At 39.5% G+C, this 26,111-nt stretch overlaps 2 protein-coding genes across 2 annotated transcripts in view; both read right to left on the bottom strand.

Annotated features, from left to right (window-relative positions):
* Positions 1-5,412, bottom strand: part of LOC140943454 (uncharacterized) — a 29,846-nt gene extending 24,434 nt beyond the window's left edge. The window contains exons 1-2 of the mRNA XM_073392543.1: positions 3,475-5,412; positions 253-1,131 (exon numbers count right to left, since the gene is read on the bottom strand). Coding sequence (XP_073248644.1) covers positions 253-1,131; positions 3,475-5,406 — 2,811 coding nt within the window. The 5' untranslated portion in view covers positions 5,407-5,412. The remainder of the gene's footprint in view (positions 1-252; positions 1,132-3,474) is intronic.
* A 1,622-nt stretch (positions 5,413-7,034) lies between these two features.
* On the bottom strand, positions 7,035-9,660 carry LOC140942742 (death domain-containing ATP nucleosidase-like). The gene is made up of 3 exons (XM_073391721.1): positions 8,977-9,660; positions 7,895-8,080; positions 7,035-7,177 (listed from the first exon to the last, which is right to left on the bottom strand). The coding sequence occupies exons 1-3, from the start codon at positions 9,650-9,652 to the stop codon at positions 7,065-7,067; spliced, it is 975 nt and encodes a 324-aa protein (XP_073247822.1). The 5' UTR covers positions 9,653-9,660; the 3' UTR covers positions 7,035-7,064.
* Between the last annotated feature and the right edge of the window lie 16,451 nt (positions 9,661-26,111).

Here is a 26,111-nt window from a genome sequence, read left to right as displayed (position 1 = left end):
GTTGTTTTGTGTTACACCGAGTTGCCTGTAGCTGTCAGCAGTGCTTTCATGTTCTTCTCCAAATAGTTTAATACGGATTGCTAATGCATGCTCGTGAGATTTAAGAGCTGCGCTGTAGTCATCTATGTTGTTTTGTGTTACACCGAGTTGCCTGTAGCTGTCAGCAGTGCTTTCATGTTCTTCTCCAAATAGTTTAATACGGATAGCTAATGCATGCTGGAGTGATCCTAGGGCTGCGCTGTAGTTATGCATGTTGTTTTGTGTTACACCGAGTTGCCTGTAGCTGTCAGCAGTGCTTTCATGTTCTTCTCCAAATAGTTTAATACGGATAGCTAATGCATGCTGGTGAGATTGTATAGCTGCGCTGTAGTCTTGTATGTTCCTTTGTGTTACACCGAGTTGCCTGTAGCTGTCAGCAGTGCTTTCATGTTCTTCTCCAAATAGTTTAATACGGATAGCTAATTCACGCTGGTGAGATTTAAGAGCTGCGCTGTAGTCATGTATGTTGTTTTGTGTTACACCGAGTTGCCTGTAGCTGTCAGCAGTGCTTTCATGTTCTTCTCCAAATAGTTTAATACGGATTGCTAATGCATGCTCGTGAGATTTAAGAGCTGCGCTGTAGTCATCTATGTTGTTTTGTGTTACACCGAGTTGCCTGTAGCTGTCAGCAGTGCTTTCATGTTCTTCTCCAAATAGTTTAATACGGATAGCTAATGCATGCTGGAGTGATCCTAGGGCTGCGCTGTAGTTATGCATGTTGTTTTGTGTTACACCGAGTTGCCTGTAGCTGTCAGCAGTGCTTTCATGTTCTTCTCCAAATAGTTTAATACGGATAGCTAATGCATGCTGGTGAGATTGTATAGCTGCGCTGTAGTCTTGTATGTTCCTTTGTGTTACACCGAGTTGCCTGTAGCTGTCAGCAGTGCTTTCATGTTCTTCTCCAAATAGTTTAATACGGATAGCTAATGCATGCTGGTGAGATTGTATAGCTGTGCTGTAGTCTTGTATGTTCCTTTGTGTTACACCGAGTTGCCTGTAGCTGTCAGCAGTGCTTTCATGTTCTTCTCCAAATAGTTTAATACGGATAGCTAATTCATGCTGGTGAGATTTAAGAGCTGCGCTGTAGTCATGTATGTTGTTTTGTGTTACACCGAGTTGCCTGTAGCTGTCAGCAGTGCTTTCATGTTCTTCTCCAAATAGTTTAATACGGATAGCTAATTCATGCTCGTGAGATTTAAGAGCTGCGCTGTAGTTATGCATGTTGTTTTGTGTTACACCGAGTTGCCTGTAGCTGTCAGCAGTGCTTTCATGTTCTTCTCCAAATAGTTTAATACGGATTGCTAATGCATGCTCGTGAGATTTAAGAGCTGCGCTGTAGTCATCTATGTTGTTTTGTGTTACACCGAGTTGCCTGTAGCTGTCAGCAGTGCTTTCATGTTCTTCTCCAAATAGTTTAATACGGATAGCTAATGCATGCTGGAGTGATCCTAGGGCTGCGCTGTAGTTATGCATGTTGTTTTGTGTTACACCGAGTTGCCTGTAGCTGTCAGCAGTGCTTTCATGTTCTTCTCCAAATAGTTTAATACGGATAGCTAATGCATGCTGGTGAGATTCTATAGCTGCGCTGTAGTCTTGTATGTTCCTTTGTGTTACACCGAGTTGCCTGTAGCTGTCAGCAGTGCTTTCATGTTCTTCTCCAAATAGTTTAATACGGATAGCTAATGCATGCTGGAGTGATTCTAGGGCTGCGCTATAGTTATGCATGTTGTCTTGTGTTTTACCAAGTTTCCTGTAGCTGTCAGCAGTGCTTTCATGTTCTTCTCCAAATAGTTTAATACGGATAGCTAATTCATGCTGGTGAGATTTAAGAGCTGCGCTGTAGTCATGTATGTTGTTTTGTGTTACACCGAGTTGCCTGTAGCTGTCAGCAGTGCTTTCATGTTCCTCTCCAAATAGTTTAATACGGATAGCTAATGCATGCTGGAGTGATTCTAGGGCTGCGCTGTAGTTATACATGTTGTTTTGTGTTACACCGAGTTGCCTGTAGCTGTCAGCAGTGCTTTCATGTTCTTCTCCAAATAGTTTAATACGGATAGCTAATGCATGCTGGTGAGATTGTATAGCTGTGCTGTAGTCTTGTATGTTCCTTTGTGTTACACCGAGTTGCCTGTAGCTGTCAGCAGTGCTTTCATGTTCTTCTCCAAATAGTTTAATACGGATAGCTAATTCACGCTGGTGAGATTTAAGAGCTGCGCTGTAGTCATGTATGTTGTTTTGTGTTACACCGAGTTGCCTGTAGCTGTCAGCAGTGCTTTCATGTTCTTCTCCAAATAGTTTAATACGGATTGCTAATGCATGCTCGTGAGATTTAAGAGCTGCGCTGTAGTCATCTATGTTGTTTTGTGTTACACCGAGTTGCCTGTAGCTGTCAGCAGTGCTTTCATGTTCTTCTCCAAATAGTTTAATACGGATAGCTAATGCATGCTGGAGTGATCCTAGGGCTGCGCTGTAGTTATGCATGTTGTTTTGTGTTACACCGAGTTGCCTGTAGCTGTCAGCAGTGCTTTCATGTTCTTCTCCAAATAGTTTAATACGGATAGCTAATGCATGCTGGAGTGATTCTAGGGCTCCGCTGTAGTTATGCATGTTGTCTTGTGTTACACCGAGTGACATGTAGCTGGCAGCAGTGATTTCATGTTCTTCTCCAAATAGTTTAATACGGATAGCTAATGCATGCTGGAGTGATTCTAGGGCTGCGCTGTAGTCATGTATGTTGTCTTGTGTTACTCCGAGTTCCCTGTAGCTGTCAGCAGTGCTTTCATGTTCTTCTCCAAATAGTTTAATACGGATAGCTAATTCATGCTCGTGAGATTTAAGAGCTGCGCTGTAGTCATGTATGTTGTTTTGTGTTACACCGAGTTCCCTGTAGCTGTCAGCAGTGCTTTCATGTTCTTCTCCAAATAGTTTAATACGGATAGCTAATGCATGCTGGAGTGATTCTAGGGCTGCGCTGTAGTTATGCATGTTGTCTTGTGTTTCACCAAGTTTCCTGTAGCTGTCAGCAGTGCTTTCATGTTCTTCTCCAAATAGTTTAATACGGATAGCTAATTCATGCTCGTGAGATTTAAGAGCTGCGCTGTAGTCATGTATGTTGTTTTGTGTTACACCGAGTTCCCTGTAGCTGTCAGCAGTGCTTTCATGTTCTTCTCCAAATAGTTTAATACGGATAGCTAATGCATGCTGGAGTGATTCTAGGGCTGCGCTGTAGTTATGCATGTTGTTTTGTGTTACACCGAGTTGCCTGTAGCTGTCAGCAGTGCTTTCATGTTCTTCTCCAAATAGTTTAATACGGATAGCTAATGCATGCTGGTGAGATTCTATAGCTGCGCTGTAGTCTTGTATGTTCCTTTGTGTTACACCGAGTGACATGTAGCTGTCAGCAGTGCTTTCATGTTCTTCTCCAAATAGTTTAACACGGATAGCTAATTCATGCTGGTGAGATTGCAGAGCTGCGCTGTAGTCATGCATTTTGTTCTGTGTTACACCGATAGCCCTGTAACTATCGGCAGTCCTAGTGTTTTGTTCTCCAAAAGACCTTGTTGCTGTGTCCAGCGCTCGCTTGTATGACTGAAGAGCTTCTGAATAGTGTTCTCTTCTTTTGTAAACTATACCCAGGTTTAAGTAGCAGTCTACAAGCGCTGCAATTTTTACTTGACCATAACAGCCAAAGTCGGGATTATTTGGTAAAGTTTCTTTCCATTGCTCTAGTGTTTTTTCATGATAATTTATTCTCGACCAAAATAGTTTTTCAGGGTCTTCACTATTCATATTCCACAGGCGCGTCACCACAGCTGTGTGAAAAGTCAGCAAACCAATTGAAGGTGTGACTTCTTTTTCGAGGCACTCTAATATTTGAAGAACCAAGTGGCTTGTGTTTTGTTTGGTTTCAGGGTCAGCGAAGAACTTTGTAGCTTCACTTAAGAGACAGACAAATTCGAATTCGAAAGGTTGATTCAGCAAAATGTTTGAATCCTTTTCAAACTGCATTTCATTGGTAGTTTTTTGTGCTTTGCTTTTCATCGGAGGAATAATAAGCAGCTTGCAATCTCCTACTGCAGAGGACAGAGGTAGTGATTTGTCATAGTAGTAACTGGCGTTGATGAAGTCATTTAGGGACTGATAATAACAAACGAGGATCTGAAGAATAAGAAACTTTAGAAATAACGACTCTGGGTCGTTGCAAGTCTCCAGTGATGAAAACGCCTGCTGTAAGCAGTGGACTCCACTATTCGTTTCTCCTGCGGTAAAGTAACAGATTCCTAAATAGCAGAAGGATTTGCCTTTTTCCTGATTAGAAACAAGGCACGATGCTGCTTGCATAACTTTCACTTCAGAGAGAAGCTGATTCGTCTTTCCTTTTCTTCCCCAGGTTGCTTCAGCGAAAGCTTTGGAAGTAAGTAACTGCCTGTGGTATTTTTCATTTCCATGCAGCTTGGCTGCTTTTATGGCGGCATCGTATATATCATCAAAGTTTTTCGCTTCACTTTCGGTCCAAAACAGCGAGTCAAGAAACAACTCTCCCTTCACCAATATGTCAAAGACAGTGTCAGCTGTTTTGGAGTCAGAACATCCCTCTACTAGGCTTTGAATAATGCTGTCCTTATCCTCATAAAATGCAATATATGCATCCATGGAATGCCCGGTGAGAAATTGTTTATTTAGTTTATCAAAGTGCGAGACATAGAATGTATTCAAACGACCCATTGCATTAAGAATCGTCTTGTTCATCTCAGCGTCTCCTTTCTCTTTAGAAAATGATTGCAACAGTTTGTGCATCGTGAAAGTCCCGGATTTAGAGCCTGAATCAATCAGTGACTTCCTCCGAAGGTTTTGTAACATCCTTTTGGCTTGAAAACCACTTTTGGTGCCTAAAACGGCTGCAGCGACTTCAGTAGTGAAGTTTTCAGGGAGAATGCTCAAAGAAATTAGTGCTTCTTGTTCTTGTGCAGTAAGTCTCTGGAAAGAGGAGTCAAAAATGAACTGTAATCGATGGCTTGGCGGGTAATCGTGATTGTCCAACATGCTCACGATACTTTCTGTAGAGGACGCCTTGAAATCATCTAGAAAATGGCGTGGTAAAGCATTATCTTCAGATATCAAAGAACACATTATTTTTATGGCCAAAGGAACTCGTCCGCAGATATGCGCCACTTCTGTGCAATCCGCAGGGCTCACATTTGGAAGTAACTCATTAATTAGGCATTGTGTAGAGTCTTTATCTAATGTTCTTATTCTTAAGCCTTGATGGCCTTGAAAATGAATGTCCATAAACTCAAGAGACTCTCTCGTGGTTACAATGCATGTCAGCCTTGGGTTTTGCCTGAGTATTTCTTCAAGAAGTTGCATGACCTCTTCCTTCTTTTTTGGCCCACCACTTTCTAACAAATCATCGGCATTATCAAGAATAAATACAGACTTTTTTGATATTTGGGCGAATAGTTGGCAAATCTCATCGTCGAGGGACAGACGCTGATCGGACGGTTGATTATTGATGGTTGGTTGCCTTAGAAGGCAAAAAAACTTTGAAGTCAGATCTGCTTTTGACTGAAGTCCCCGTAATGAGACCCAATAGACAGGTAGCCCTTGAGACTTCAGCGCGTGTCCCACTCTAATTGCAACTGATGTTTTTCCGAATCCAGGTGAACCCCAGATGGACACCAGTCGGGTAGAATTGGAAGTTACGTGTCTGATGATCTCTTCAACCTCGCTCTGTCGCCCAGTGAAATTAGGAACCATTGAAGGAAGGGTGGCTCTTATTGGCTTCGTACCTTGCATATACGGTGAAAGGAGGAAAGTAAAAATAATGAGGTCACATACACAAAAATATATATACTAGGTATACCTATCGATAGAGTGGCAACGAGCAAATCATGCGTATTTAATTTTGCATAGGAATGGAATCCCTTTTTTCCAACATTTGACAGTTTCTTGGTCGGTTCCCAAAGTCGTTCCATGTTGCAAGGATTATTAAGGTGTTATGCATGTATCAGAATGTATCAGTCAGTTCTCAGACTCCTGTGGCTGTAGATCTACGAACCTGCCATATAAAAGTTTGAACTGTCATGAGGGATTTTTTTTAAAGAATAAAATCGGCCTTGCAGAGGAAGCGATCGGTAATATTTAAAAAAATATATTTATTTTAAAATTACTGTCGGTTCGGTTTCACTTTGTAAATAAATCTTTGTGCGGTTCAATCATTTTAATCTCCTTTGAAATTTCGCGAGGCTTTTCGTTACCCTGGAATTCAAAGGTCTTCATCATTCGCCCACGGTATTATGTTCATGTTCAGTTTACTACAGTAAATCTATCATCTGGCATAGTTTGTCGATAGTTTATTGGGGCATTTCCAAAGCAGTTCTTGAAGCCTTTTGGACTTGACCTGGCGGAAGCATTTTCACGGCTTCCGAGTTCAGAATTATGATGCGATTCTCAGTTGCACGTTGTTCAGGTTTTTTTTTTCCTTTTTATATTTTTCGACGGACAATCTCACCTTTTTAGCTTTTCAGATAGCAATACCTACTTAGATACCGAAATTTCCATCATTTCTTTAGCTTTGGTGGCAGGTTTGGTGGGCTAGAAATAACTTTGGTGTGATTTTCTCCTTTGTTTACACGGGTTTCGCTTCTTCAGGTCTAGCTAAAAGAGTCACAGCTCTTTCATGTAGTATAATCATTAAAATTTGACACATACCAGAATCGACTTTTTGCGATTAAAGTTGGGTGACCGCCAAAACAGCACATGATCAGGGTGCAAATAATGAAAGCTCAAAACTATACAACAAAAGTTATTTTGCGAGACATTTTTATGCAGTCTTAAAGCTTTGGGTAACTGGTAAATGCAGGTGCAACATCAAGTCAATAGGATCTTTTAATTTTGCGCGCTTGTACTGCTTCCTTGAAAATTGTTGAAACTGCTTACTGGAAAGGTCCCAACACTTTTGACTTCCATTGTATTCCTCTCTTGACAGCTGCTATTTTCCTCACCGAACGTTCGTGGAGAAGTTTCTAGGGTTGTAACTTACCCTTTGTTGTGTTTCCTGATGAATCGTTGTCATTCAACCTTCCTCCGATCTTTCCTAATTCCTCACTTGCCTCCCCATGATTGTCGTTTATGTTGTCTAAGAATAGAAAATAACTTGCCATTGGACACAAAATTTGAAGTTTCAGAATTTCACCTTTTCGCCTTTTTATTATTGTGTTTGGTTTTTACAGTAATATGACCAGGAAAAAATTACATCATGGAGTAAGAAATCGATGAATACGGAAATTAATAGGGAACAGACACTTAAATGTGAATAACCGTACCAGCGAATGTCAACACCCCGTTCCTCTGTCGATGCTAACACCTTGTTTACGGACCAGCAAGTTTAAACGGAAATCCTGTAGCTATTCCAGGCATTTGCATAGTGGGGGAACAGTGGGTGTAGCGCAATGAAATTGAAATATAAGAGGAGAACTCCCCTTTATCCTCACCACTTTTGTAGCCGTATGTCTCCCCACTCTCTAAACGCCTCTAACAAGCTAAGACATCCAGTAATAATACAGACACCCGCACCAGCTAACGAATGAAGATCAGTACTCCATTACTATCTTAAGGGAGACGCTATCCGTTATACGCGACCATTTTATATCATATATTGCGTCACGTTAAAACAGAGAATCCTTCGTTTAGTATGGCTTGGGTGCATTGGGCAACCCACACACATCCTGTGACCAGAACAAATGGCAATAATGTGGACCCCCTTTTTGTACAAACATATCCGACGATTCGAACCCTTGTTGATATACTGGGTTTATACATCGCAACGACGTCAACCAAGCAGACGAACACTTACCGTCAAAATGAGGCCAATTTTTAAAAACGAGTGGGTCATTTAACATGTTGAACACAAGAGAAGCTGCCATAGTGCAGGCAAACGACTTCCACAAATTATTAGGAGGGTCGAGGTCATTGGCGAATTGAGAAACACCTTTGACGATCACCCATTCAATCTTCATGTCATGTGCTGCTACAAAGACACCTACAACAAATAGTGAACAAATAGTGAACCTCAGACGACAGCACAAGAAAATAAACTACTTTTCGATTCCCTTAAGCTTTTTCTAATTACGGAGCACTTTATAAGATAAAACTTCACATGAAATCTTTGCAGTAAGTGGCAATTTCTCTTCAAATTCACGCAAATTGATCAACTCCTTTTTTCTCACTATACCTTTATGCCATGAACGAGAAATGTTGCGCAAAGGACATTCTTGTCATTCTTAAGTTTTTCTAAAATTTTAAAGATACCCATATGAAGCATGTCATCACAACTTTTAAAACAAAAAGGTGGAACCCTTTCTTTTTCTGCAAAACAAAAAAAAGGGTTGAAAACTTTTCCAGCTTCACTGCTTGACTGCTGCTCATTCTCTAAGTTAAACCAGGGGCACCCAACGACAATTTTCGGAAAATTATCTGTTCGGAAGACGATTTGAGGTCTAGAATTTTCGGATCATTTTCTGACAAATTTCTTGCTTGCCTGCCTCTCCTTTTTCGAACTTCAAAAAAATCATATAATTGCCCATTTTTAACGGATTTTAACCCTAAAAAGGTCACCTAGAATTTTCGGGAGCCTTTTTTCTGGCTGAAATTTTCGAAAAGGTAAATTTTGATCCCTATAATTTTCGGATCACTATACTTTCAGCTAGGAAATCCGAACAGATGAAAAATTTTTAGGGGATAAAAATAAGCCTTTATCTACCGTTTAAATACTAAAGAACGTTCAACAATGCTATGTTTATGTGGTTTTGAACTATACTCTCTTTGGGTGCCCCTGTTAAACATGTTGAGGACTACAATGGAATTTGAGCTGCAAATGATACACAACCGTAGACAAATAATATAAATTATCAGCTTTAAAGCAAAAATAAGGCCAACCTTCTCCTTCTGATTCAACAGCAGTCGCATTTGAGTTGGACACACGTGACAGTTTAGCACTAGGTGGACCCACACCACACAATATCTCGCCATCACGGTGCACATTTACTTCACGAGTGTTTGGAATTCTCAATGGTGGATTCCAGCCATCACTAGAATGCTGAATGAGTTTTCCAATATCTTTTCCCACTGGAGTTCTGAAGGCTTCGGTAGAAAGCTTTGAGGATATCACAACATCTCCTAGCCTCACCGTGTCTGGTTTAAGACTCTCACAGCAGCCAACAGAATAAACAACTTTAGGTCTCAGTTGCGCCACTGCATTTTTGGTGACGATTAGCGAGCTACCTGGACCGGAAGAACCTTCACAACACTTCATCAGGGCGACCTTCAGTTGTTCGCTCTCACTTTCACCCACGTTTCCAAAGTAAACAATTCCAAGGTCTTTGTGATAACTTTTAAAGCGATTTTTCATGAAAGCGTAACATGCCAAGAACTCACAGTCCTCCACGGTCAACAAAAGAATGTCAACTGGGAGCCAATCATCGCTCCAAGGCTCGGACTTGTTAGGAAGGTCACACATCTTGGGCATTTCAATAGAAACAAGAGGTGGAGTATCATGTTTTTCCGGCAGTTCAAGAACATCTACCTTTCTCTTAAGCTCTTGGTGTTGGGCCATCAATCCTTCTTGTTAATTTCCTAAAAAGAAGGTAAAAAATTTAGGGATGTAATTTGCGGTAAGCATATGTAGGGTATAAATATAGGAGATATAAAGTATGGAAATGATAATCTCATTTTTGGGCGACATCCGCGCTTTACTTTTAAGAAGTTTGTTTAGCAACTTAAGCGCGCTTTGCGCCACGATAAGAAATTTGGGAAAACTCATGGGTTCAAGCAAAACACAAACAACTGAATATAAATGATAATAGGAGGAATATAACGCACTAATTCGCTCAGGGTTATAATATAATAGCTGATAGTGCTCTACAGGGTGTCCCAAGAGTTCGTTCCTCTAATTTCATGAGCTACAACTTTTGATAAAAACTTTATTTTTACATGAAATTTCGCAAAGATGTTTATTGCTCTATCGGGAACATGTATTCAGAAGTTCAGTAACCGGCATAACCCCTTTGTTTTTTTTGGTTTGTTTTGTTTTTTTTTTTCACACTCTATAGTAGTTGCGGCATTGAGTGGGATAAGTCATGCTGCGTGTAAAGCCACAGATGATTCATTTTAAGCTTTTTTATCGCCTGGTATATGCAGAAGCCACTTGGACTCCCAAGCAATATAATTTTTTACATTACGCAGCGGAAAAAAAATATTTGGGGCATTGATCCAAGAAAAGATAATCATCCCGGCCCTTTACCACAGTAAGGCTTTTGTCCTTCTTTACAAATTTCAGACAGGCTGAACGTTGGTTGGCGGACTACAATTGTAGGTTCAGGGTTTTTTTTTTGCCAACGCAGGGGTCTCCAAACTTTCCTTTTCATGAACCCCGCTCCACACTTGCTAACTGTTGTGACAGCTACCTCGTCGGGTTTCCTCTTTTGTACCTAGCCTTCTTTAAAACTATTTTAGCGCTTTTATTCAGGACTTGCGGTCTTCCCCCTTGTTTCTTGTCTTTAAAACCTCTATTTCCCTATGACCATCTTATCACCAAACATTCGGATTTTTCCATTTTTTCTAGTAATTTCTTTAACTGATAAGCCAGTAGGTCGAAGTATACATGTTTCAGCTCTTAAGCAGCTGAGTGTTTTTCCGTTGAGAGGGTTTATCTTTTATGATATTCACAAAAAAAGGAAGGAGTTCATGCAATTCGGACTACAAAATACGAAAAATATATGGCGGGAAAATTTATTCGTGCAGCGCACCTTTGGCGCGAAAGTACACAAATCGAATATTCGAGTCAAAAGATGGCACAACAAGTATGAAATAATAAATTAGATTGAAAGACAAAACTTTTGTTTAAACTATTTGCTTATCAAGTCTAATCGTACTGCGTTACAGACTCGTAAAGTAGATGAAAAAATTTTTTGGAACACCCTGTATTCTATACCATAAAAGGGAGTAAAGCTTTACTATTTTAACATCTTTTCGTAACCTGCGAACATACTGATTTTTTGCTAGCCAGCGAACGCAGAAATATTTTCAGTCGTCGCTTCCCACCATTCAAAAGCTGAGGTGGAGAGAAGCGTCGACCGAAAATACGTCTGCGTCCGCTGGCTAATTTTAGCAAGAGAGGCTTGATTCGTGGATAGTAAAACCCGCAAAATCGCTCGTAACTCGTTTGGCAGCGGTGTTGTAAAGCAAAATGCCGTTTGGGTTGCACGTTTATCGTAGCTTAAATTTAATTTGCGCATCCCATATTTTAGCATTTTGCATACAAATGGTCTAACTGTATTTATACAATGATGCGAATGCTACGCGCGCTGTGATTGGTCGTTGTCCATGATCTATAAGAGTACAGATACTGAATACCGTCACGGGAAACTTCTTTTCTTTGTTTGGTTCAACATGGCACGCGGTTTTGAAAATTTTTATGAGATTATTTTGGATTCAAGCAAGTGAAAGCCTCGAAAAAAAAAACTTAGTAGGAGCTATTTACAAAGAAAAAAAATGAAGAAACGGAGACAAAATTTAAAAGAGCTCTTTACAACTTGAGAACAAATAAAAAAAGAAATGACCAAGATTGCATGAAAAAAAACTTTCCGCCAATCTCAAATTTAAAGTTTATTTCTAAGCTGGTCAAAAAGTCTGTTGCAGTTCAACTGACGAAACATGTTATGACCAACCATCTTGACGGGACGTTTCAGTCAGCATACAAAGAATTTCACTCAACTGAAACAGCACTACTTAGAGTACATAATGACATCTTGTGTTCTTTGGATCAAAACAAGTCGGTCATATTACTTTTATTAGACCTTTCAGCAGCTTTGACACGGTGGATTATGCAATACTAATATCTCGACTCTCGAACCGTTTCGGGGTGAAGGGAACTGCATTGACTGGTTTAAGTCCTACTTAACCTCCCGCCAACAGTTTGTTAATGTGGAAGAGGGCATGTCATCAAGGCGACCGTTGTTGCGTGGGGTGCCTCAGGAGTCTGTACTGGGCCCACTGCTGTACCTTGTCTATACTGCGCCGATTGCTGATATCATCAAAAAGCATGACTTACTATACCATCTGTACGCTGATGACACGCAACTATATGTTTCCTTCAATACCGATTGCTGTGCTGATCTTGATGAGGCAAAGTTGCGTGTTGAGCGCCGTGTTGAAGAAATTGACCTTTGGATGTGCAAAAACCTATTGAAACTTAATCAAGACAGAACTGAACTTGTCGTCATTAGCTCCAAATTTCGAAATAAACCAAATCTTGAATATGTTCGGGTTGGAGATGAGTTCATTGCTCCCAATTTGACTGTACGTGACCTAGGAGTCATCATGGACAATTGCTTTTGCATGGAGCAGCATGTAAAAAAGATATGTAGTGAGGCAAATTATCATCTCAGGAATATATCAAAGATCCGAGGAATATCTCACCCAGGACTGTGCTCAATTCTTATCCATGCTTTTATTAGTTCTAAGCTTGACTACTGTAACTCACTTCTACATGGTATTCCAAAATACTTAGTTTGTAGATTACAGCGTGTTCAGAATACCGCGGCAGCTCGCATTGTCACGTTAACAAGGAAGTATGATTCGATTACCCCAATAATGTTCAAGCTACACTGGTTCCCCGTACATTCACGTATTATTTTTAAGCTCCTGTTATTAGTCTATAAAGCACTCAATGGCAAAGCACCCTCTTACATTTCTAGTCTCCTGAGCCATCGTAAGTGCTCTCGGTCTTTACGCTCCAGTGGGCAAGAACTGCTCACTGCCACTGGCTAAATTAAAGACTTATGGAGATCAGCCGTTCAGCATTGCTGCGCCAAGGCAATGGAATAACTTGCCTCTTAGCATTCGTAAATCTCCATAAATCGCTATTTTTATAAGACATTTGAAGACTTATCTTTTTAAAGAAACCTATGGTTTTTAACTTTTATTTTTAATACACGTTTTTTTATTTCTTTCATTATCTGTAATTTTATCTTAGTATTTTTAGATCTTAGATTTTTAACTTTCATTTTTAGAAACTAATTTATCTCGGTATTTTAATATATGTTTTAGCTTTTAGGTTCTACGTTAACCTCATCATTGTAAAGCGCTATGAAAGAGTAGCTGAATAGCGCTATATAAATTATTATTATTATTATTATTCTGATGATGATGATGATGATGATGAGAATGAGAATGAAAACAATCTGTGACATTATTAATAAAAGCAGGATAAAAGTAAAAGCATTCGTATTCCATGCAAAGATCGCGAGATGAACCCAACGTCACCAAGTATTGTGAATTGCAAATGTATGTGAATTATACCATTTAAATAATTGTGGACGTCATTTAGTGGGAGAACTCGTAAATATATATATATATATATATATTTTTTTTTTTTTTTTTTTTTTTTCATAATTTTAGAGGTTTAAAATGGATTCCGCTTCCGCTATATAGAAAAGGATGGCACCCAACTTCAAAACAACAACTTTGGCACATTGTAGGCTTTCACTTTTTAATAGGCTATTTGCATGATGGCGTCATTTTACTACTATGACCAGGATCCTTCAGAGTTTTGCTTTCTTGTGCAAATTAGGGCTTTTGTTATTTAAACCTCACTGGCGCTGCCAAATTTAAATATGAAAAGAAAAACGAAAAGAATTCTGGTCGTAGTAGTAAAATGACGCCATCGTGCAAATGGCCTATTATCAAACAATAACAACATGGCTTGAGACTTTGTTGGTAAATATGAGCAAGTTAGTACTTACGTTTCATGGAAAATTCAATTGTATCAAAACTATAAACGTTAGAAAGAAAAAGATACTTCAAATGAGGCCTTTGACTGCTGAAATTATAAACAATAATTAAATTCCGAGCAACAGCGTCATCAGGGATAAGAAATTAAAATGTTTCGCGTGGTAATATACGTAAGAAAAAATTGGTGTAAAGTAAAATGTGTGAAAAGTGCAAGAATGGGGCGGAATGTATCAGAGGTATAAAAATATAAACTTGAATAAAATACAAAGATCTAATGAGCGAATGTCATAGGACAAAGAGTCTCTTGAAAGGCATAATGACAGTCTTCAAAACAAAAGGTCTGCAAATTCGTTGCATTCCTCACGAGAGTTTTGGACTGTCTCAATGTAAATCGAGCAGCAAAACAAAATGCTGGTTGACAAAATATCTCGAATAAATTCTAAAATAAAAGGTCCGCAAATACGTAGCATTCCTCACGGGAGGTGAGGACTGGCTCAATGTAAATCGACCTGCGAAGAACACGCTGGTTCTGACAAAAGTTTTGAGAATATAACCCTATGCCTTGATCAACTACCGCTTAAAATTCAATTCACAAAGGAAATGAGAACACTGAAAACCCTGGTTCTGAGTCGAGAAGCGAATGTAAATCGAGCTGCAAAGAACAACCTGGTTCTGACAAAATTTGAGCATAAAACCCTATTTTTTAAAGCTGCTGCTTTAAACGCAATTTATAAGCAAACCAGAACACTATATAAATTGCCCTTTCAAACTAGAAATCGTAGTAAGGCTTGCTCACCTTTTAGGTCCTCTTGAACAGACAACGAACAGCTGCACACTGAATCACCCAATTTCGGACCACGAGTTGTAAATACAAGACCATGACGTCACTACCCAAATATGGGGTCTTACTTACACGCAAATATGATCAAAAATGCAAATTTTAGAGGGTTACGCAGAATTTGAGAGTTTTTGCCTACATTGCGCGGCGTTATAATTCTGCCGCCGAGTCAACCTCGCTTCTTAGCTCGGTTGCCTCGTTGGCAATCATTCAGCTTAAAGGTCTTTTGTGATGGCAATCAATTCACCCCTAGGCAGACTAGTGGGGGCTTGTGTTTCTCAGTTACTTTCCCTGAAACAAACAATTATCAGTGGCAATGATCAATGTTCTTGTTAGAGACAAGATAAACAGTCTCGACAAATCATTGCTAGCCTAGAGTACGTGTATCCGCCCCCTCCCCCCCCCCCCCCCCGCATTGTCAAAGGAAAAGAGAAAAAAAAAAGGGAGTTACCTGTGAAAGCCGAGTCCTGTTTCCATAGAAAAAGCTGTAAATGAACGAATCCACGTGGAGCAACGTACAAAGCCGTGGGCTTTGGCCGTTACCTTTGCGCCATTTTTATTCAGCGTCAGGTGAGAACGGGGTGTCAAATGAGGGAGAAATCACGTGTTCTTAGAAGACATCAAACATGACCGATTGGGAAATCTGGATTTTGATTTAGGAATCCGGATTTCGGATTTGCAACAAAACGCAAAATCAAGACACGAATTTGAACGCTAAGAAATATGTCCTTGGATTTTCTTTGTTTCGGTTCTATAGGGAAATCTGCTGAAAATGGATTTGAAAAAAACTGTTCTCAAGAACAGCGATCTCCCACGCGTAAGGATAATGCGCGAAGAAACGACCACTGTTGACGAGAATAGTTTTGCAAATCTTAATAAAATGGTAGAAAAGGAAATCCATGAAATCAGGATTTGGATTTCTTTAAAATTCATCTTGACGAAGGAGTTGTCAAAGTTGAAATCCTGTAGAAATTTGTTTTTTAAAACCCGTATTTTAAAAACCAAATCAAGATTTCCCGATCGAAAGCACCCTTTAAATAAAAATTATATTTTTGTGCAATCAAGTTTAATTAATCACAATTAAGTAGAAGGGGAGAAGAGCCTCGAGATACGTTTTGTTTTGATTAATTCGTCATGCCTTGGTAAACGAGTATTCTCCTCGAATACTGAGGTTCGGGCTCTTAGCGCGCGGGGTTTTCTCACTTTTTCGGGCATAAGTGTCATTTTCTCTTCGGAAAGCTGTAAGTACCTCAAAGTGCCCAACAAATACCCCGGGGAAGATGGGCACGCTAGAAAAGTTTCAGTGGAGCTGGGACTATAGGCCTGAGTAGCCATGAGTGTGAAGTACGCGGTTCGTGTTCCTTTCTTTACAAAGCACAAACGAAATCCTCACAAAAATGCCGCCACCTAGCTACGTACGCAGGCTAAGGCCCGGGGCTAGGGGCGCGTGCAAAATCCCTTCTACCATATATAATATTGTTTTTGAAAATTAATATTTCGAAATTACGTTTACTTACGACTTAGGATTTTTTTCCACAAGAAGTGTTAATGGTTTGCTCTCTCTTCATAACTTTTGCCAAAACGGGGACTAATTAACTTATTTTATTACAGGGCTGATTCCGCAAGCGGGCAAGGTGAAACGAGTCCTTTGGTCTCAAGCTGGGCCCATGCTCTTGCTCGCCCAGGATGGCCCACGAAAAAATTTAAGTGAGCATGTTCAGCCTCATCTTGGTGTAATTATTCCACATGTGGTGAAATTGTTTTGGATATTTCGGGAGTAGATTGTGCGATAAGATAGGACTATTATGCGAAAAATTATGCGATTTTTTCAGGGCTAATTTACATTGTTTAACAAGGTTTTCAAAGGAGAAAAATCACTTTAATGTTGTTTAACAGGCAATTTGAATGTAAAAGAATAATAAAACATCTATTTTAAAACAAAATAGTTAAATTTGTCCAATTTTTTTGACCCAGAAAAAAACTAATAAAAGGCAAGAAAAAAGGACACTTGTTTAATATTACATGACGCCGTTACACTGCTGACCGCACTGCTTGTCTCTGAAATCAAAATGGCTGCCCAGATATCGTGATCGAAGGTTTCAAACGTCTTGCAAGGCTTTCTTTAGTGGTAAATCACTTTAAATAACATTAAGATTGGGAAAATGTTTGATTAAAGTTAGAATTTATTATTTGCTTTACTTGACTGAAGCATTTTTTTACGAATTACGCGATTTTCCTCAAATTGTGCGATCGGGTTCGACTTCTCCCTGGATGATATCAAAAAATTTGACGACGGTAGGTAAATAACAAGATTATCCTGGTATAATTTATCAGATTATAAATGTTAGGTTACATATTATTAATGTAGATTAATAATGCAGAATTTATCTTATCTCTAATTTGTAGTGTTAAGGAACTTAAATGATGGATGGATCGGTCCATTTCCTATCAGAGTAGAAAACAAGGTTTGCTTCAAATACGATATTGTTTTCTTTATCTTTTATTATTTAAAAAATGGAATATGCATTAATTTTGTGTTTTTCAGTGTGACACTAGCCTCCCTGCAGACGTCCTTTAGGGTTTGTTCGTCACACATAACGACATTCATCTCTCCCCCACGATGTCTGCTAAACACAGCCAACATTTACGTTCTTGTTTGTTTGAATAAGCCAATAAGCGGTTAGTTATTGTGTCACGATCAGCCAAAAACGAGCTGCAATACAACTGAAACGGCACCTACGAATTATTTCTCGCTTTTTTATAGGAATATTTATTCCATGCCTATGCATGGATGAGACTGCGAAGAAAGTTGTAAGAAGTTTTTTGTTTCCTCTGCAGCTGTAATTTAGGAAAGGACCAAGTTTATGTGTTTAGAAAAAGCGCAGTCAACATGGCAAGCCTCATCAAACGTGCTCTGGACGTTGATGTTTCTTTGTATAATTTCTTCAAGTGAATTATTTATTTGCACAGCTATCTTCTACCTCAGAGGCAACTCAAATGTTTTGAAAAAATCACAGAAATGATGCAATAAAGCTGTAGTCAGCTGTACAGTTTTTCCGGAAGTTGTTGTAAGTATAAAATAATCTGCTTTTCTTTGAAAGACTACAGAAAACAGTGTCTCACACGAGCGTGGAGCGGTTTTCAGCACGGTTGAAAACAGTTACTATTAACTCTGTATATATTCGAAGTATTAAGAAAAGAGAATTCGGAAATGTGTATAGGGAAGATTTTCAAAGCATTCTTCGAAAACAAAGGCTGTTTCCTTTTTTGCAAAATGTAATTCCACCAAGGTCATGGGTCGCGGACCAAGCACCAATACGCGAAATTTGGTTATATTTTTTTCAAGAGTCGGTAAAACAAAAAATTCGAAGTCTACAGCAATGTGCTTCCAACGGCAGAAAAAGGTTATCTGAAAACTTGTTCTGCAAAAAGGCACGTCTTCCCGTTGCATTTCATTTATTCACAAGCTAAGTAAACATGACCCCGGTGCCGCCGAAGTCCAAACTTCAAGCTAGAACGACAAATTAACCTACCTGTCAACAAACTTTAATTTGGCTCCTTCAATGAAAGAAAGAATGCTTATAATCAATAAATCATTGGACCTTTCATTTTTCACCATATTTTATTTCTCAACGGAATATTTAATCACGCTGCAGGTTGGAAAAGTCGCGGACCAAGGGCAACATACTAACTGAGCAAGTCACTCGCTAACATTTCCTGCACCGATCAATCTTCAACCAAGCTTCTGGGGTTCCGCAAACAACAAAGAAAGCCCCTCTCTCGACAACCCTCATATTCCCTTCGCTAATATCACTGAGCGTTACAGCAGGAATACCAATAATTGCCACCTTTGTAGCTTGATCTTTCATAAGATTTACCAGGGGCAAAACAACAACAACAATATGTCCAGCAGTTCTACACACTGTGTTGCAAAAAAGCGGCAAAGCTTGATACATAAGGGATTTGCCAAATCCCGTCGGCAAATGTATGAACTCATTGGTCTTCTCTATAAAATTTGCAGGATAGCTTCTCTCTGATACTTGTTTAACTCTGTATTTATTACAAATTTCTCGCACACCTGATCAAAAGCCTCACTGATCGTGTGAATCTGAACAAGCGGCTCGTGTTACATTTTACAAAAATCATTAAACAGGCTGTGATTGGTGAACGTAAATGTCAGCTGTGTTTAGCAGACATCCGTGAGGAAGAAATGAATGCGTGACAAACAAACCCCAAAGGACATCTGCAGGGAGGCTAGTGTGACGCTGGTATTCATTTCATTCATCCCATTTTAATTTATCTCACCTACACTGTACATGTTCAATGTGGCTCAGTGCAAGCCGCACTGATAATTCACTTCATTATATAAATACCAATGAAATACCAGGTGAGCTTTCGCATGAGGACATGATATCTTCACACATCAAAATAACATGTTATCTTCACAATGAAAAGAGCACTGTTGCTATGGCTACATAATAAATTGCACCTTGCGCAGCAAGAAAAAATATATGAAAGTGAAATGGTTTAGTATTTCATTGGTGTTTCTATAATCAATAGAACATTACATGACCACTTGGAGATACAAAATTTTGCTTCTTGTGTTAAAAAATATTTTACTTGTTTGCTGCTCTCATCCGTGAAATATTCTTGAACACTTGAAGAGAAATTTTGTATCTCCATGTGGCCATGTAACATCATCTATACCTTGAATGAGTTTTGGAAATCTTATACATAAATTGACAAAAAATAAAAATAAAAATAATGAACTCCAGCTTGAATTTCTTCAAGCATTTTTAATCATTTTAGAGGTATATCTCACACTCCAGACAGTGCTTCCTCCGATATCCCTGACAACTGAACTCTTTTGGCTGTGCATCTTTTATCTCTTGGTCTCTGGGTACCAAATTTAACTCTTTGCATTATCTGTATTACTAACTTGTGATTAATTCATTGAACATTAGCCTGAGTATCAGGCGTTTCTGGAGGAAATAGGGTAGAGAGAAGAGTGAAGGGGAGACAGCGACTTCCTCTCTGTCTTCCCTCCTCCCACCTCCTCCCCAACTCTCTAAATTCTCCTTTCCCCTAACCCCCCTATACTCATGCTAATTGAACACTCATTCTGTACTGGATATTTACCGTGTCAGGTAAATCATATCATGATGTAATATATTATCTCCATTTTTATTTGTATTAACAGTGGACCTGGTATAGCAGGATATGGAGAGGAAAATGGAAGTGAATTTGTCGCCTCGGCAGGTGAGTACACGAGTCCGTAGTAAAAAGAAGTTAAAGCTTACTTTATAATCACACAGAAACTATTTGTGATTGTATTTATCCACGAACGAATGAACAGGAAAATGGCGCTACCTTTTTTTCTTTTTTTTTTTTTTTCAAGTTTAGTCCTTGTACTGACCCGCAAAAAATTGTTTTGAGAAAAACTGGTTTTTAGTTGGTTTCCAAAGCCGACCAGAATACGTTGACTTTAATTTACTCTTGGCTTTACAAAGCAGTTTGTCTAAGACAAACTAATTCTTTAAAACAAGAGGGGACGTCGATAATATATTGTCCACGCATCTATAATCAAGAAGAGATGGTTTTGGCACTTCCTTAACATACAAAGCCGTTCTCCCAGTGAGAAATGTCTTCGAGAGTAACAAGAGACTTTTTGACGTATATCTATTAATTTACCATTACATTTTTTTTCTTCCCATCCGATAGTTATATTTCCTTTCACTGATTAAACTTTTGCATCAAGAAACTGAATTTTTGGCTGTCGTTGCTTTGCAGCCGAGGGAGGGTCGTTGTTGCCAAGGATACCATATGAAGAGGGATTTCATCGTTTTGTTGTGCAAATTGACCGGATCGGTCTAAAAGATGCGCATATTTACCTAAATCCTTTCATCAATGTCTCTGTTAAAGGTACTGATAAACTTTTCGCTCTTTAGATAACTTACATTTACAATCATGTATATATAGAAAGCGCGAACATTGCGATATTGTGAAGTGCGCGTTATACTGCTTTTTTCGTTATAGTACATGTGAAACGAGCGTGAATTGCATGCAAGATTGAATTCAGTTCCTCTACTAGAAAAGTGGCGGGCTTGTATTCTGTAGAGCGTGAAATTTTGTCAGCCAGGAAAACGTTTTCGTCTTTGTCACCGGCCAGTATGTTATCTTCTGAGCAAGAATGGCGTGAAACAGAAGCCGATTAGTAATCGGCTCCTGCGTGAACCTAAAGCATTAATTCCGTTCACCGGTGAAGGGAAAGCGCCCGTGAAGGAAGCAAGTTGAAATAACCAGAACATTTCTTTTCTCCGCCAACTATTTTTTTTCCTTAACTATCCCGTCCCTGAAAAGAGGAGCTTAATTTGAAATCTTTCCTTTCATTAGATTGCGTCAGACAGAGACTGAGACTGCGTGAGCAGTCTTTCTTTTTAGTGGAGGTTCACCGCGAGACACCAGAAACGAGGGAGTCTCGTCTCGTCTCAGAAATAAGAGAGACTGCCTAACTTGTTACATGGTTTTTTCATTCCTGCAGACGCTAACAGTGTCAACGTGACCCCGCCTCAAGATACACCCATGTCAAACAGAAAAGATGGAAAATACATCAACTTTGGCATTGATGTGGAGATTCAAAAACCAATAGAAAAGCTTCCAAGAGGTAAAAATGATAATAAGCTGTGACGAATATAGGAGGGGGGGGGGGGGGGCAGTCTGAGAAGCCCCCACCCCACCACCCCCAGGCCATGTGATTTTCTCAAGGGAATACGCTTGCATACATTATGCAGGTGGATAGGGCGACATTTGAAGGAAACAGTTCTTTATGAAGGTAACATCACGTGCTTTGAATTACGGATAACCAAAACGTAGCTAAAAATGGCTTTTATGACACTTTATGTATGGTTCCAAAGAAAAAAGTTATTTTATTTACTATTTTTTCCCCAGAGGGTTCTAAATATTTTTCGTCGTGGGGAATCACTTGGATTACAGAAAAGCAAAAATAACTAGTTTTCAAAAATTCCAATCATGAAGTGGCTGATGTGTTAAATATCACAACAAACGCAGCAGTAACACAACAAAGCAGCGGTAAACATTCGCGCGTAACAATTCAATGTGATTGTTTTTCCAGCTCAAAGACTTCGGAGAAGCCAATGACAACGCGTGCTGTTACCAAATGACCATGAGATTTTTTGCTTTCAACACAAAATGCTGTATCAAAATATCGCGTAAAATCTTAAAAATAGTCAGATCGTTTTAAAGTAAGGGAGACATAAGTATAACACTGACCAAAAGAGATTACCAAAAGAGATGGCCTCTTGATCAAACCAATTGACGACGGAAAGAAGTTTTAAAAAGACAAACCAACTACCGCACCCCTTCTGACAGTCAGACTATACTTGTGAATGAGCACATAACTATTCAAGGTTAACCTGCGTAGCAGGCGCCGGTCTTGTAAGGGCGAACGGAGAAATTTCGTGGAAGCGCGCGCACTAGGGAGAGTAGACTGCGTCTTTTCTCTTAAGATCCGTCGTGTTCTCAGACATGGTGCGTTTTGGCACAGAGAACGCTTTAAGCCAAAAAGGGACTGGGGCGAGACGAGAAAATACTTATTTTTCTTCCGTCTCGGGCTTACGCCCTCGTTTCCCGCGACTCGCGCGTCCTACCCTAGCGACTTTGAAGAAAATAAGAGACTGCTCGCAGTCTGTAGGGAGAGCGTAAAACCTAACCACAAAACTTAACCAACGCTTTCTACGCAGGCTTATTCCAGGCTAACGCACGTGTCTTTCTTTCGAGACGTTGAAATGATAAGAAAATCTTTTTCCTCATAATTATTTTTTTTTGTTCTGTCCTGTCTTTCGTTCGAAGGTACAGCGATATTTTTCGAATTCAAGCACTACAAACCCAAAAAAGACATCGTGAGTACGAGCTGTTTCGCATTCATGGAACAGGATGAGTTCAAGCCGGGTCCCGCCTGCATAGAACTGTAAGTAGACAGGCTTTGTTTATAAACGGCGAAGTTTTTTATTTTTTGTGGGTCTACTGGTTCCGTGTGCAACGACTACCCCCTCATTAGGGCTCACGAAATACGCGAGCGCGCGTGAGATTCGCTGCCCGCGATGACAGGCTACACGCGGTGGAAGGAGAGAAATGAGAGACCTTCGTTTTCTCTTCTTCCTCTGTCTCGCCAACGAGTGTCTCTCTTTCCTGTTTTTGCTGTGTCTCCTGTGTCTCGCGGCGATTTTCACCGGCGCTCGCGTACTTTGTACATCCTATTATCCCTGAGAAAATCTGTTCCAGAAGTTTAGATTGTGGACAGTGGCGCGAAATCCACCTCTCGCCGCCCCATCTCTGCTAACTTCTCTTTGTGCACTGCACACTCTCAATCCCTGGAAAAGGCTGTCTCCGAAGGTAGTCAAGGACCGCTCGTATTTTACTGAATCTGCTAGCTTTCAATTAACAAAGCTAACCGGATTAACCTGTTCTTTTAGGTATCAGAAGCCAACAGACTTTCACCGCAAGAGGTTAAATCTTTTGACGCAAAAACCGCTTTATCTTCATGTGACACTCAACATTCTTGATGATTAGCTCTCAAAACCGTTGCACAGAAAGCGATTAAACATGCCACAGCACTCCAAGGAATCATTTAGGATATTATTGATACTTCTGGTTAGAAAGAACCAAGTAATTCAGCTCTGAAAATGGCTTTTAGACATTATTCTTAAACTTAACATGTAATAGAGCATTACAGTTACACGAAAACTATATCTTAGAGATTATTTTACTTTGTAAATATATTACAAAAACGTGAACAATAGCAGAGATTTTAAAGAAATTATAGCAGTAGTTTATATTGGGGAAGGGTTAGTAGTTATACGAAGTAGATATTTTTAAAAGAACTTTTTCGCTAGTGGCACCTATAGCTAGGAGTTCATCAAACAATTTTCTTGACTGTTGCTCAAGAGATTACATTTATTATACAGTGGAATCCCCACATTTCCAACCCTCAAAGTAACACAGCACTGGATTAGCTCGGAAAACTAGGGTAAAAGAACAGTGTTTATCTAGGATCGGCAAACAAGTCCATAGAATTTCTACTCAGTTGCCTATAAAGTATAAATTGCTGGTGGGGTAAACTCGTAGGTGACTTAAATAGTGACCTATTGCTTCTTTAAAACGTATAATACGTCTGAGTAGCCTACTTGTTTATTATGCTAAATCTGTAAATAAATAAATGAATGAATAAATAAATAACATGGAAGGGCGTAAAATAACGTTTCCAAACGTCAGAATTCCACTGTATTCCTCACAATTTAAAAAGAGGGGTGTAACACTGATATTAAGGCTCTGCTGATCTACTTTCCACCTAATTACCACAGATTGACATGATTCGATAGTTATAATTATAAAAAGAATAAACGGCTTGACATAGAATTTTTGCAAGTAGGTTTATTTAAACACAGGTGCGTATGCAGTTAGAGAAATGAGCCTGTTAACTGTACGGCTGTGTAGATTACATGAGTTTTATTGGGTAAATTTATTTGCCTTTAAATTATCTTTATAGATCGTTGTTGGTCACGTGGTCAGCAGCTTTGCAAATTGCTTGGAATAACAGAAAGATTAACATGTGAAAGCAGTTCAATTCCCAAAGAATTTTTTTGGTACACAAACATGGCCGCTGATTCATTGTTTTGTACACAAATATGGCCGCCGTGACGTCATGTGAAAACGATTTACTTAAAGCTGATTAAAGTTTCAGGCATACACTCAAAGTAGTAGAGTAACTTTAAATGAAACTAAGCCGTTATCGTTCTGTTTTTCTTTGATTCCAATGTCTTTTTTTGTAGAGTTTTAAAGTAAAACTAAAAATTCGTCACTTTAATAGCTTATTTAAGGCAGAGGGGTATTCAAATGTTTCTCCAGCCTGCGAACAAGCTATCCATCAGTGGGCGAGTGAAACAAGCCGCGCAAGCGAGCGGCGAAGTTCGCTCACGCGTCTCCTCTTTTGTGCCGCTCGCACATGTACTTTTCAGATAGAGTGATTTTCGTATGACCTTGACCTCGATACGTGTTCGTTATTTGTTTTATCAGCCAATGGATGAAAAGACCAGAACATGGCTTCTTCGTTTTCCCGCCAAAGAAACCATAATATGGAGAGGGCATAGCTCGATTGGCCAATCGTGTTGCAGTATGACGTCAAAGCGAAGTATCGGTTGATTTCTAGAAAGTTCTCGGGAATGAAGTATTTTCACCCACGCGCGTTTGTATCCGTTCGATAAACCAATCAAATCGCTCTTTCCACTCGTTTGCTGTTTCTGTTTTGTTCCCGCGTTCTTATTTCAAGGTCATCCGAAAATTGCTGTAATAAGTTACATTGTTTTCCTTTCATCTGTGTATGTTTAATTCGTCTTTTCTCCCAATGGATTCCACGAACTCGAATGTTCATTTTCGTCTCGATGTTTTACTCCATCCCAGACTCTTCTCTTTTGTAATAAACGCCGCTGACACGTGCAAATATGCTACAAAGGAAACACGTGCGTTTTGCGCAATGAACGATCATGTCGAACGTTCAGTTTTAAGGTCAATCAAAACAAAAAAAGGGCGGATTAAGAGCCTTTTTTTCCAGGCAAGAAAGTTTTTAACTCATATCCCAGTTACATGTAAGTCATTGCGCATTTAAAAAATTCATTAAAGATAAATTTTCATTCTCGTTCGACATACTCACTGTTTTCAGTTTTGAATTTTTTTTTCAAGTGTAAGTTTTTTTTAGTCACAACTGTACTGTCAAAAAGGGAATTTAGTATCAAAAATCACAACGGTATTACTGCGTGGCAAATCGGCTGTGTTTTATCAATAGCGGGACTGAAATAAAAGTAACAAACTGAAGATGACGTATAAACGTAGCGATGTTTTAACACTTAAAAGCTTTTTACTTTTTCTTTTGAAATAGATGCTCCCAACATTATAAGCTTAGACTACGAGTAGTCCCCATTTTTCCTCAGGGATAGTAGAGCGAGCGAAATGCGGGCGCGCGTAAAAATTACCCACGCGAGAAAAGGCGACACGCGGCGGGGAGAGAGAAAAATGAGGGACTACGGACAAAGCCCAAGCTTTTGAACTAATGCGTTGCTCTCACAACGCAAAACTCTGATTGGCTCTTCCATGGAAATCTGTCAACATCTGTCAAAAACGCGCCAGCCGCTATCAACGCTTGACATAATCACAATTTGCAGAACAAATAACTAGATTTGCTCTTGTAGCAGCAACTAAGAAGAAAGCCAACCCGGCAACTGATGAGGTTCGCGTGGAGAACCGAAACCATGGTCTTGCTTGATCACAAAGTGGGAATAACAGAACAGTCGCAAGGCTGTTACAAATGTAAGCTTTTTCAAAGATTATCACCAAGGGAGGAACTACGCAATCCAGTCCAAAGACTCACATT

The sequence above is a fragment of the Porites lutea genome, chromosome 7 (genome assembly GCF_958299795.1).
Source record: "Porites lutea chromosome 7, jaPorLute2.1, whole genome shotgun sequence".
NCBI lineage: Eukaryota > Metazoa > Cnidaria > Anthozoa > Scleractinia > Poritidae > Porites > Porites lutea.
The sequence above is the reverse complement of the archived record's forward strand: the minus strand, read 5'-3'. Positions and strand labels throughout refer to the sequence as shown.